Below are 13837 nucleotides of genomic sequence, written 5' to 3' on the forward strand. Positions count from 1 at the left end.
CGTCATGCATCTACCTCTCCCGACTCCCTCGCACTTTTCCTTTCCAAGCTTCTCTGACCGCAGACGTTGAACATTAGTCACCCGCGCTCACGTTATCGCAGGAAAATATGCCTTTAATACGCCAGCTTGAAGAATGACTGACTCGGTTCCAGATGCAGAGAATTTGCCCGTTTCAGATCGTTCTGGGCTTTCGGGCGTCGTTCGAGGCGACCAAATACACTCGCAATAAAAGTCACCGGTCAGCCGTGCAGGACTGCGCTGCCACAGGAGAGCAGGATGACGCGCAGAAAATTCCTCAGACGACAAAACGCAAGTCTCCTCCCCTTGTAAAACTATACGTTCCTCAAAGTAAGCACAGGTCCAGGAATGGCAAATTCCGCTGGGATGCTTTCCCGTTCCCGTGGGGCACGTCTTACCCGCGATCGCACGCAGTTCTTTCTGGAGGCTTCCCGCAGCCGAGCCCAGGAGACGCCGCGGGTGGAAGTCTTGAGACCCAGCTCCAATTCGCCCCAGTAGGCTCTGGCTAAAAGCTGGAACCACAGGCAGTACGGCTCCGACAAGCAGCAGTCCGCCCCGGCCAGCCGAGCCCAGGGACACGTTCCGGACGAGGGGGAGGCCGACTGGGAGCGGCAGCCCTCGGCGTCGGCGGGATCCCTCAGGGGAACCGGCTTGCGGCCCGAGGGGAGCCCGTTCCTCTGGGCCAGCATGGCATCGCCAGTTCTTGAGCGGTAGGGAACAGACGACCGGACTCAACGGAACCACAAATCCTCTCCCGGCAGCCTTTAGCTAGTCCATCCGCCCTCAGGACGTCCCGCAGACGCACGCCGACGCTCCCGCTCGGCAGCCGAGTGTGCTGCAGAGAGCCGGGACCGTCCGTCCGACCGACCGACCGACCGACTCTCTGCGACTGACTGACGCACCCACCCACTGGCCACACACAACCCTGAGTTATGCGCACACAAACACACACACACACACGCACACTGCCGCTTTCCTTTTCCTGTCGCCTCCATCTCCGCAACGCTCACTCGCCTCCTGACGCAGACTCACAACGACCGCCGTCGGAGGCACAATTGCACAATACGTACGATTAAATATGCGATGTAGGACTTTCCAGCGCTGATGAGGACAAGAACGTTTGGGTCACTTTGAAGGGTGTCTTTGCCTTTGTCACTGTTTAGTGGGAATAAATATGAATCAATACTGTTAGGATGACACTTGTGTTCAAATATTGGCTTTGGTAAAATTCGGGGGGTGGGAGGGGGATTAAGAGAATGCGATATACATTTCTCTCAGTCACTAGAGAAACACGTCAGCTGTGCTAATTTCACAATTTAGTACGCTAACAGCTGGTCAAACATGAACTAAGCTTCATGTCAAGTGTAAACTTCATCGATATGACAAAGTAAAAGAAAATACTGTGACCGGCTTTGGAAGAAGTGAAAAAAAATATGTGAACTCTGAACTATTTAGTACAAGCTAAGATAGCATCGATGCTGCATGCTAATAAAGAGTGGCTAATTTATGAATCTGTTTTGAGTGAGCAAAACTTGAGCATGACTTGACTTGTTTGTTTGAACCTCAGTAATCATCCATCCATCCATCCATCCATCCATCGCTTTTCCGGGGGAAGTAGCTTCAGCAGTGATACCCAGACTTCCCTTTCCCCAGCCACTCCTTCCAGCTCTTCCGGGGGGATCCCGAGGCGTTCCCGAGCCAGCCGAGAGACGCGGTCTCTCCGGCGTAGTCCTGGGTCGTCCCCGGGGTCTCTTTCCGGTGGGACGTGCCCGGAACACGTCACCGGGGAGGCATCCGGATCAGATGCCCCAGCCGCCTCATCTGGCTCCTCTCAACGCGGAGCCCCTCGCGGATGTCCGAGCTCAGAGCCCCGACGGACACCCTGCGCAGTTAACTCATTTCGGCCGCTTGTATCCGTAATCAGTAATCGGTTACTTGAAATTCTGCAGGGACTCAACTTGGCTTGCTTGATTTCGATTTAGTATTTTCTATTAATTTTACTCGCACCTTTGGGTTACGTCGCATTCACGAATTTGCGTTACGGCCTTGTACATACTGCGTTCATGTTAAGATTTAGCGGAAAGTGAGAAAGCGGTTTTAACCATGTCCACCCCGGCTTGCGGTCTATCCCTGGACTGGACCACGACAACTGGAGCAGATGAGAAGTGTACTCCACGCTTCTCCGGAGCGACGCCTCATCACGCTTTCCCCCGCGGCCCGCCCTAATTAACAGCCGCGCCGGGATCGAGCTCGCGATCTGACTGCCTGACGCACGTCCGTCAACGGGGTTTACGCGCGAGGCTGCGTGAACGTAAACAGCTTTCGTTTTTTTTTTTTCAGACGGCGGCGTGACCGCGGACGACAACAACAGGAACCCCAGCCGTGGAATGTTCCCTTCGGAGATTCCGAGTGGCAGATTCTCGTTACCGCATCGGGCTCGATATAGCGCCAGATATTCCTTATGGAAACGGGAGGCAGAAATAGAAAAAGGAAAAGGCCCGACCGTCCCTTCAGCGGGATCTCATTTTTCAGAAGGGAGTTTAAAAACGAGCAAAACAAAAAACACACACGCTGTTGCCATTTTTATCAATTTCAGTCCGTTCAGTTGCAATGTGAACGAAGCAAAGATGTTCTGATGTATGCTTGGGGGACGTTTTTCATATCCATAACACCCGATGTCGACCGTGCCGACCCACAAACAACTGAGCAATCTATGTTGTACCCGCTGTTGCCACGACAACAAACGCCACCACAAGCGTGTCAGCCGTCGGACCCTCGCCGACCCCTTAGCGGCGCCCCCGTGTGTCCCGCTTCGGCCAATCGGGGCCGAACTGAAATCCGCAGCAGAAGGTGAAAAGAAGGATTTGTGCGCCTCTTCTGGATTGCGCTGCACTTTGTTTACGCTCCAAGCGGGGAAAGTTGGTCACGCTTTAATGCGCTGGCAAAAGACTTAAGACAGCTTTTAAGATCGAGCGGGGTGGGGGGAGGGTGTGTGTGTGTGTGTGTGTGTGTGGGGGGGGGTTATCTCAGGTATCGCACTTACTTACGCACTCGTCAGAGCGCAACGCTGACTCAAATAATCCACGCTTAAGTACAAGCACAGATAATTGTCGATTAAAAAAAAAAAAAGGCACGAGCAGAAGCACTGATTCAAAGTAAACAAGTACAATTCGAGATGTTTAGTTCATGATCACAAATAAACATAAATATCATCTTTCAAATTAAAAGGAATTCCTCAAGTGAAAAGCTGCTAAACAACACACACACACACACACACATTGAAGTTTGTGTTGCAACTTTTTGGGAGGTCTCGTCCGGACCCCCCTCAGTGGCCGCCTGCGGTCGTGGCTTCGGGTCCTGGAAACCCCGGCTGAGCTTTCTGCAAATGACCGAATGGGTTCAACGCAACGTGACGAGCGGGACCAAAGACGACATCCAGACTGCAGCTGGGTTGAAATGAAGACAAGCGCGGCAAAATGCACGAGCCTTTTTGCCCCTGAAAAACAGAAACGGGGCTAACCCCAACCCCAACCCCAACCCCAACCCTACGATGCCCTTTTCCAACCTGCAATAAAATCGCTTGCGCCGAGGTTCTGTGTGACCAGGGTCCACGTTTTGGGGAGTTTCTGTTACCGAGGTTGAACCTTTGGGCTGGAATTCCAAAATGCCTGCCAACGTAGAACTGCTCATCACCAAAGGAACGCCAGGCCTACAGCAAAGCCACGTTTTGGGCGCGTTTCTAACCCCGCGAAATTGAAGTCAGTCTTGGGACAAAACGTGACATCTTTGCAAAGGAACAGAATTCGTTGAGAGGCCATCTGTGGTACTTTGAACGGGATTATTTGCTTATTTCACGCGCGCCGCTGATTGTTGGAGTGGGCAGCTAAAGGGTTAAGTACGAACAGATATTGACAAGTGGTTTGTGAGAAGACTTTGGGGAAGCCCCTCTTCTGTTCCCAGCGCACGCCACAAAGTACAAAACGTCCCGTTTGGACGACTTTTTCTTGTGGAAGAAGCCCATCAAAACACCTCGGCGATAACGACCACGCAGGAGCTGAACCAGCCGGCCAAACTCTCAGGTCCAACTCCGGTGGACTCCGTCAGAAACAAAACATTTCTCTGGATGCACGCAGGAAAAACTCCCACAGACGCACTCCGAGATCTCGGGATACTTTTCCAAATGAATTTAGTTAGCATATGTGTGGAACTCATCTGAAGAGAGCAAAAAAAAAAAAAAAAAAAAAACAAATAAAAAATAAGCACGTTGAAAATGTTTGGCCGATGATGCTCTGCAACTGTGCTTTGCGTACTAATGCCAAATCCGTACACATCCGGCTGACTCTGGATTATGTCTCGACCGTGGTGGGTGAGCAAAATCCTTCTCTGCTGGCCTCAACGCCATCAGAAGCACTTTACAACCTAAATTCAATTTTTTCTTGTAACATAAAAATGTGCTTGTCTTCATTTTGCAGCATTTCTCTTTCTTGCGCCGTCTCTAGTAGGTGGACATGAATGTGACATTCCCCCCCCCCCCGCCTCCGTGTTGCTATGGCAATCGAATTCTTCGCGGTTGAAGCTTCCATTATATTAGCAACAACACCGTTTCTTTAACCAATGAAATGCCTAATTGGTCCTCGGAGGACCGACAGGCGGACCCTCGATCGCGTCCGCATTTTCTGCTTTACATCCTTGAAACGGTTGGTCTGAGCAAAGATAAATAAAGTCCTCAGTCGTGACATGCACACATTAATACGTGCGAGAACTCAACCAGAATCCCCAGAGAGTACGAGACATTTAAATTACGTTTAATATTTTTAGCTAAGTATGGATTCTGAAGCGCCACAGATAATTCAGTTTGCTGACATCACGCAATGAAGTCCACCCCAAAAAAGGGCAACATATCTTTAAAAGCAATACACATGCAAAGTCACAGATACTGCAGTTCAACGTGAAGATGTTGACCCCAAGTGGACGAAACAAATACCTCCACCTTATATTCCCATTTTTTTTTTAATATTGCAAGATCCATTTTTTTATCCAATGACTCCAAAAGGATTTGATACCTAACCTAGCGGTGTTTTTGTATTGTATTGATGGTCTGGGTAATTCTGACGCCAAAATTGTGGTTTTGTGAAGCGGGGCGAACCGAGTCCCCGCCGAACGCAAGGCCCGCCCGCTGGGTTTTCGAGATGCGGCTCTCAAAGCGCCAATCCGCACCTCCGAGGCGAACTCGTGTGTATCAGCAGCTGTGCGATGCGGAAAAGAAAAGGCGCAAGAAGAAAAGAAAGTGTTGCGGGGGGGTGGGGGAATTAGGCCTGACGGAGTGAGGGCCGGCTTTTCAAAACTGCTGGCGGGTGGACGACCTAATCTGGACACGCCGCATCTGGCCTCGGCGAGGTACGGCTTACTGGGACAAAAGGGCCGACTAATGAGGGCCGGCCGACGGCGGCTGCACACCCAGATGAGCCCCTCTTCGCACGCCCCACGGGGGTTTCGGGGGGGGGGGACCGCTGGGTACAAATCCTTCAGCGACGACAACACCTTGGAGGAATTGAAATCAAACGGGACCGCCTCCACTCCACTCCAAACTTAATCTGCAGTTTTTGGGGAGTTCTCCCCACACTTTCAGAAGATTTCATCTTTTGCCAGCCAGATATCTCTCCAGGTTCAGTACAATTCACCAAGTAGACTAGACTAGTAGACCTCGCTCGTGTTTTTGATGATCCTTTCAAGCTTTAGTTCAAGGGACATCATCCACCTCTTTGCCACACAAAACTAAAAGTGCTTAAAAAGGAGTAATTGGGTCGATAAACAAAAATTGCCAAAACGTACGCACAAGAAACAGAAAACATGAGTGGAAAATACAACAGTGTGGGCGTCTGCGGGAAAATTTTCTGCCACCAGCAAGTGGCAGCTTGTCTGAAACTCAACCAAACGTCAAACGCGATACAAACGCAACAAAAAGGACCGAGCAACAGTTCAGTACTCGACGGAGCGGCCGTACCGTAAAAGCCAATTACAAGAGCACACGGTGGAATGCTCAATGAGGTCAAAAAGAAGCCGCAGTGTCAGCTCAAGACTTAAAGAGATAACCGGCATGTGCCAAAATCCCTTGCACAAAAACATTCCACAGCGACGGAGTTGACGGGAGTGGAAGCGCCGCTCGACATCAGACGCGCGTCCAATTCGAGACGAGTGACTGCGGCTTTCTAATGTGATTGCGCAGCACTCTCGTGTGTCAATACGTCGAAAGGGAGGAGGCGGCCACGGTGGACGTTCTCTTTCTCTCTCTCCTGGAAGAGAATGAATCACGCAACATCTTTAAACAATGCGGAAAACGATGGAAAGGTTGACTGCAAAAAATAAGCTGCAACGCATGAACGTTCCCAATTAGCTCGACCCTGATCAGTCTCGCAGGAATGTGCAACTACGTGGAACACATTTAGCTTACATTTTGCAGCCTTGGTTTGACATATATTTCTTTGTTGGATTTTGACATTTTCAAAGCAGAAAATTCCCGACCGGAGCCAAGTGCTGGCGAAGGCACTCACAATCTCTACTTGAGTCAAAGTACAGCGAGGAAAGACAAAGTAGAAGTACTGAGACAACTTGGCAAGATCCTACGAAAAATCTCAGATGCTAAATAAGTTCGGTACCCTTGACGCTTCCAGATACGGGCGGCGGAACCAATTCAACTCGTATCTCAAGGCGCCAGCCAGCGTATGTTGGTGCTTTGTGACTTTCGCTGCCGCTGAATCCTTTGGCCAACACGAGGCTGTCGGTTCGCACTTTGGTCGTGAGGAGCAAGAGCGCGTCGCCAGCTGTGTTTTCATTCCGACAAGCATCCTACCCAAACAAGCGTGACCGTCCTCACTCCCGTCCGCGACGCGTTTACAAGCACGTGCGTCACATCCGTTCATTCCGCTGGCGAGACCGATCACGGCGCTTTGCGCTTTGCTGTGGCGACCAGATGAGCTACGTGCACAGGAAACAAACTCTCCAAAATCCTGGTTGGGTGGGACTGAAAGGGGATTTCCTTCACTGCGGTTGCAGAGTTGGGCTTTGGCTCGGACGCTCACCCAAAACGAGTCCGCCGCAAGGGTCGTGCGGGTGCGTGTGCGGGACCCTGACGCACATTAGCGAGATCCCCAGTTCAGGAGCTGCGCCTGATGTGGACGACTGTTCGCAGGCGACCTCTGACCCTGCCGCACAAATGCCTCTGCCGATCAAGCATTCAGTCGACGGCTCGGGGGGAAAAAAAACAGAAAACACGTTCGGGACGGCGTTGGTCTCAACTCAAACGCCGCAAAGCAGCACCACTCGAGAGACCGGTCGCTACACGAGGGAAGCGGCAACAACAAAAGCCGTTAAATGAACGAGTCAAATTCACAAAAACAAAAATGAAAACCCTCACAAGGAGCGGATGTTAGCAGGTGAAAAAAAAAAAATGGCACTCAGGAAGTCAGTCATTAGACCACGCCCCTTCGAGGCACACAAATATACAGTCAGTCAATGCCCATCACATGACTTGCCCGTGTGGTGGGCGCCGATATGAGACAAGCATCAAGGAAATTGGTGGATCAAAAGGCAGGAATACCATTTCTGGAAAGCCCACCTGGAGGAATGTGATGAGCGACGGTTGCCCAAAGGGAAAAAAAAAAAAAAAATGGATTCACCCCCAAAATTGGAACCAGCGCCCACGTCTGGAAACTTCGGCATTTAGAAATACGCAGACAAGGACCTGATTCACGACTAACACGTCCATCCTGAATGTAAACCCTGAAAGAGTCCTTTGAGCCGAGACGGGCTTCTTAAAGGAGCCCGTTCGGCGCCGGCGTAAGACGATCCCCGGAAATCAACGGCAGAGGTTTGAGGCGGGACGACGGTCCGCTCGAGGCGACGAGGGTCCGTACATTCCTGGCGTCTACCCGCTGGATCAAACTGACGAGGCGACGCCCGGCCGGACACGTTAACGCCACAAAGCTGTCCCGCTTCTGACGACGGCGGCGGTTCGTCGGCAAATCGATTTCGGTTCGGCCGGCGGAGCGAGATTTATTGGCGCCTAAGCAAACGTCTTCAACAAAACAAAGTAAAAACTGCGGCGCGATCGCGTCAATACGAGCGTTATGAAGAGTAATCCCGCAAGATGGCAGCTTATTCACGCATCCGGTTTCCCTTGAGGTCCGGCAATCTGGGGACGGTGCTTGCAAATATTTTACAGTTTTGCTTCTAGCGTAATCCACCTCGTCAGGTTTCATTGACGGTGACCGAAATATTAGTCCTAAAGCGAACCGGATCCATTCAGGACTAAACCGAAAAGGCAAAGTCGTCTCTCCAGGTGAAATATTCACGGCGCCCATTTAAAATTGAGACGAGACCGGAGGGGCGATGGTCAGCTCTACAAATACACTTCTGCAACGTGACGGAACTTGAAATATTTATCCCGGTATGAGCGTCTGGAATTCCCGTGTTTACGTCCCTCACGTGCGGCGGCCGACAAGAACGCGTGCGGCAACGGCTGCCGTTCTCGTGACGCTTGTTTGGGAACAGTCGCACATCTGCAGCCTGAGGATAAGGTTGCGTCCCACGCTCAATAGTGTCGCTCAGGAGAGGCTCTCTGCTGTGGGACACGCCCTTCGTCTGTTTTGTTTTCCACCAAGCACTGCAGAGGACAATTCAGTCCAGTGCAGATTTTTTTTTTTTTTTGTTTTTTTTTTTTCATTCACGGCCCTGAAGAGGAGAATTGCTATAAAAAATGCGTGGCTACTATTCCACTTTTGATCAAGTTCTCAGCCGTACCGGTCTCAATGATATGCTACCGAGCCTGCTTGGGATTGACAGAATCTATTCGTCTGTGGACCAAACATCCTTGGATTCCTGAATCTAAATGTCTTTATTATCGTTACCAAGATGATTGAACTCAACTGCTTGGTAGCTATCGGCACGCCTGTCAATGATTCCACGATTACAATCTGGTGTATTTGGGAGAAAGAAATGGCATGAAAGGCCACTAGAACTGCCGCATCCAGTCCATCCGAGGGTGGGACTTGAGTCCCTCGTTTCCCAGGCGCTCTCTACTGTGCTCGGTTTCACCACTTCAGACACGCGTGGCACAACGTCGCAAATCATGTCAAAGTTCGGTTCCGGGCCAACGTATTCGGCGTGATGTAGCGAGTCGTAAACAAACAGTCGGGGCTCCTGTAAAAAGCCAACACTGTCCCCAGGAAGCACCGAGTTTCACTTCTGCCATGCCAAAGGGAACCCTATTCCATCTCTCCCTAAAACTGGTGTGGCAAGACAGAATTTTGCCCAGAATGATTCTGTTCTTGAGAAAGACTTAATAGACATCTTCTGACTGAGCTTTTGCCGCCTTCTCCGCAGCCGGATGCTGTTGTTACACATCGCCGTCCACGGAGTCGAAGGCGTGGGGAGCGCAGACGGCCACTCTGAAGCCGATGATGTCACGTTTCTGCGACGGAACGCCGCCATTCAAATCTAAACATTGCAGTGCCACGCTGGGTTTGGGTTTGCTAGACGGGTGAACGTAATGATGGTGATGAAGAGGCTGTTGTGGGGGACCGAGAGGAGGGCAAGTTGGAGAAGACGACCTGTCATCCCCCTGAGAGAGCAAATGGAATCTGTCTTGGGCGGTTTAACCTTGAGCCGGGCCGGGCCGGCTCATCGTAGTTCAAGTGAGCTGCTGCTGCTGCTGCTGCTGCTGCTGCAGATGTGGATACTGACCGACGGACGTGGCACATGTCCGTGGAGGGGCAGGTATGTCCAAACACTGATGTCCTTGATTCGCTGAAGAGAAAAGAATGTCGTCTTTCAGCTGAGCGCTAACGTCACCTTGCGGTGAGTTTCTCTTAGCGCCCCGGCCGTGGCCGTGGCCGTGCTCCGCGGCTTCCGCGCAATCTGTGAGCTGGCGATAACTTGGCCACATGATCGGAGACGTCTCCCATTCATTCGGAAGGCGAACTTCACGCAAGAACGTAGCCGGATCAAAGCATCCATTGAGTCGTGCGTCTTAACGGCTGGCTTGAGGCGCTCTTTACAAGAACCGCAGCCCCGGTTTTTTCCTTTCCGGCCGTGCGCTCTCTGCTTCCCATGTGTCTCGCAGCAGAACCCGGTTATGCAACCCAAGACCCAACGGCAGACGAGCTGAAGACAAGACATCTTTGCTGTCGGCCTCCAGCAGCTCAGCGGTTCTCTGGAATGTTTTTTTCTCTCGGGGTTCTTCCAGGAGACCCTGAAGACCCAGCGGGGTTCAACTCGATGTTTGATGGCTTGGGAAACTACAACGTTCATTGTACTTTGCTGCAAACGTGCACATTTTTGGAATTCAAGGACGCTCTTCGCTCGTGGCATGCAAGATATTGTATAACTCGAGATGATGTTGCAGACAAGCCTCCAGCAGGGATCTTGGTTTATGGTTTACTCATCAGAACTAAGTCAGCCATGTTTCACGATATGAACACCATTCTGGTTATAAGCTGCTATTTCCTTCGTTTTTCAGCAGTAATACAAACTGGCTCCCAAAAACTATAACCTCGTCTGACTTTGACATTCTCTGATTTAATCACACGAGAAAAATCCCCCCAGCTGTAAATCGTAGTCTAATTCAGTCAGTCATAGGAAGCAAGTTATATAATGTGAGAAATGTTATGTAACAAAACTGCAATTGCAGAAAATTTCCCATCACAACTACGTGATGCCAGCCAACTGGTCAAGATGTCCGACCCCGGTTTCAATTCCGGACCGGCCTGCGTGGAGTTCGGTGCGCATCTTCTCCCTGTATCTGTGCGGGCTTTCTCCGGGTGCTCCGGTTTCTTCTCACATCCCCAAGTCATGCATCCCAGGTTAATTGGAGACCCTAAATTACCCACAGGCGTGAATGGTTGATTCCCCCCCCCCCCCCCCCACGTGCCGTGCAATTGGCCGGAGACCAATTCAGAGTGTACGACACGCCCTCGTCCAAAGATAGCTGGGGCAGGAGCCGGCACACCCGCGACGGAAAACGGCTGGAAAAAAACGTGGGGCGTCTGGCCAACGATGCTTACGCTGCAAAGTGAAGCAAATTTGTCCCCAAATTTGGTTGGGAAGCCCATTTGCCGCAAACAAACAAGGCGTGACATCAGAACAGAAAGAGAACGAAAAGCTCAGCGGGGGTTGACGGACAGATGGCTTCACGATGCCAGGCCGGAGGGGAGGGACTGGGCGCCGTTTGATGTGCGGTACACCTCGGAGGTCGTCGGTGGGGCTGACGGAACCGGCGCAACCCGTTAAGCGCTACGTTAGTTTCCAACACGTTGGCGGGAAAGCGGACGCTTTTTACCGGCCACGCCGCTCCCACTTTTGAGAAACCGGCGCCAATAAGCACGCCACAGAATTTGCTGGCGAGTCGAAGGGATGAAAAGTTTCAAGGTTGGGGCTAAAGGTGAAGGGTCAGACGTGAGCAGCACCAGACAAGACACTTTGCCTCAACGGCTATCAAAGGCCAAGCAGGTGGATGTCAGCCATTTATCTTCACTCGGGCACTTGCACGAGGTTGCATGTGTTTTCAAAATCATTCCTGGCTAGCCTTCGGAAGCCAGTCGAGAACATTTTTCTTTTACGGCTATAAATGTCCCTCCCAATTGAATACCGGATTATATCGTAGTAAAACAGCTTCCTGCTCTTAAACTGTCAGGCAATTTTACCCGAGCCGCGTTTAAAGTACAAGAAAAAAAAGAGGTACGATCGAAAATATGCAGCGCAACGCTTCAGGAGGTTATTAACCTGCCAGCTTCGTACGTAAGCGGCACAGGGCGGACGGTCACGATTAAAAAGGGCTGCACGAGGTGTAATGACGGACAAATTGGGATAAATACGCCACACGGGTAAATTAGTTCAAGGACAAACTGAGAAAATAGACGAGCCTGGCAGAGCAATGACCTGAGGGGTGGTGGAGGTGGCACAAACCGCTCTAATCCTGTTAGAACGCCAGAGATCAGCAGCTAAACTAAGAAAACTGCACTCAGTCAATCCCATTCACCGGATCGTTCCACCACGTCGTCGCAGGGGGAATTGAGCCTCAAGAGTCACTGTGCAACCAGGGTACAAGAAACAAACGCATGAGGATGATCGGGCCCACGTGTCTGGAACAGATAACCCGACCCCACCCTTCTCGGCGGCGGTTTGAGCTTGGAGGAAGGGCTCGGCGCACGTCTGTGCAACAATCGCATGCATTTCGTGCCTCGAGTGTTTCGCGAGCGGGCCTCGGCCCCCCGAGAACGACAACGTAATGCGAGACCTCCGCGACGGAGGTCACGGGGTTGCGATGACGGCAGCGAGGAAAGGGGGGAGGGGGGGGCGTGGGGGGATCGGTTTTACCGTCGCCAGGTAACGCTCGCAAACAACGTCAAAGCAAGACGGGAGACGGGGCAGCAAATTTAGAGCGCGAGGCTGCGTAATAAGCAGGTGATGCCGAGCAGCTTTCGGGCAACGAAAACAACCCGAGTAATCAAATCACCCGAAAAATGCTCACAATGCCGTGTGGCGTTTTGGCCTCCAAGGTAAGGAGGTGAGCAAGGCCAACAGATTCCTCGCGGAATGATTGCGTTAGCACATTACAAGTTGAATATCTCCTTGCGTTCCCTCCCCTTTGGCAGTCATGACCGGAGAGGACGTGCGGGCGCCGAGCGCGGCCATGTCGGAGGTTTGATGAAACGCTCGACTCCGTGACTCGGAACGCCGCAGATTTTTATTTACGCTCCACGTGTCTGAGATCAAGTACTCGGTGGCCCGAGTGAAAACAGATGACCGAAGCTTTCGCTAAACTGCAACGCTGGCCTGTGAATTTCTGCGTTGTTTTTCCCCAGGTTGTAAAAAGCACGTCCTGTTATGCGCTTGTCCCAAAAAGCACAGAGTGCTCTTTTCAAAACGCGAGGACCAATGGAAAATGTCAAAACGTTGAACCAGTGAGAAGGCTCAGAAATAAATACGTGCGCGGTGGCGAGCTGTCCGCAGTCGGTCCCCGAGGAAGGTGACGCCACTCAAGCCGGCTGGGGTGGGCTGAGGATGGAGGAGAAGGGCACAAGTATGTAGACTATTGGAGGGCCCCCCACCCCCCAAAAAAAAAACGGCAGTCCCGCCCAAAGCTGAGGCCCATCTGGAGAGCCTCGTGACCCGACTTGATTGAAAGCAGTTGAGGCTTCAGTGAGATACGGACACTGGAATGTCGGGACTCGGGAAAGGCCCGGAATAAAGCGTGGAAGCGTTTAGCTCCGGTTACGATAGACACAACATCATCGGTCCGAAGCCAAACTGGCTGCAGGGGGTGAACTGAACAACAACAACAACAAAAATGGTGAACCCTTGAAATGATCATCAGGTTCCACGTCATGCGCCGTAGGAAAAAATGTCATAACATAAAAGGACTTCGTGTGGCTCCGTCAGATCAGTTCCACACCTGGGGGGGGGGCCGCGGAGAACCCCCGGGTTTCCAGCCCTCCTCCAAACACGAAGGCTTTACTGGAGAAACCCACCGAGCGGCCCGGTTCTCCAAATGGAAACCGGGCCCGAGGATCCGAATGGCTGCTGACGGAGCGTCCCGCGGATGAGCTTTACTGCCCTGCGCCCCGACGGGGGTGGGGGGGGGGGGGGGTCGCTCCATGCGGTTAACGTCGCGCTTGTGTTTTACTGCTTAATTGAATAATAAGATGACTGGGAGAAGGACGACGACTGTGCCAACGAAAAAAAAAAGGACAGCGCGGTTAAGAGTTCAGTGGTTTGGTTTTTATTCCAAGCTGTGGATCTTGGAGTCTGTCAGTGACACTTT

General features: G+C 51.7%; 1 protein-coding gene across 6 annotated transcripts in view; it reads right to left on the bottom strand.

The window, feature by feature from the left end:
- Positions 1–13837, bottom strand: part of LOC133493023 (rho GTPase-activating protein 21-like) — a 44866-nt gene that overhangs the window by 19686 nt on the left and 11343 nt on the right. For 3 of the 6 annotated variants that reach the window (XM_061805945.1, XM_061805944.1, XM_061805942.1), the window contains exon 1: positions 417–1081. The exons of 2 other annotated variants lie outside the window; for them this stretch is intronic. In XM_061805945.1, the coding sequence (XP_061661929.1) occupies positions 417–707 (291 nt within the window). In that variant the 5' untranslated portion in view covers positions 708–1081. Of the gene's footprint in view, positions 1–416; positions 1158–13837 lie in introns of those variants that run through there. One more of the 6 variants, XM_061805943.1, reaches the window with a different exon arrangement.

This window comes from Syngnathoides biaculeatus, chromosome 19 (genome assembly GCF_019802595.1).
Source record: "Syngnathoides biaculeatus isolate LvHL_M chromosome 19, ASM1980259v1, whole genome shotgun sequence".
In the NCBI taxonomy this organism is placed as follows: Eukaryota; Metazoa; Chordata; class Actinopteri; order Syngnathiformes; family Syngnathidae; genus Syngnathoides; species Syngnathoides biaculeatus.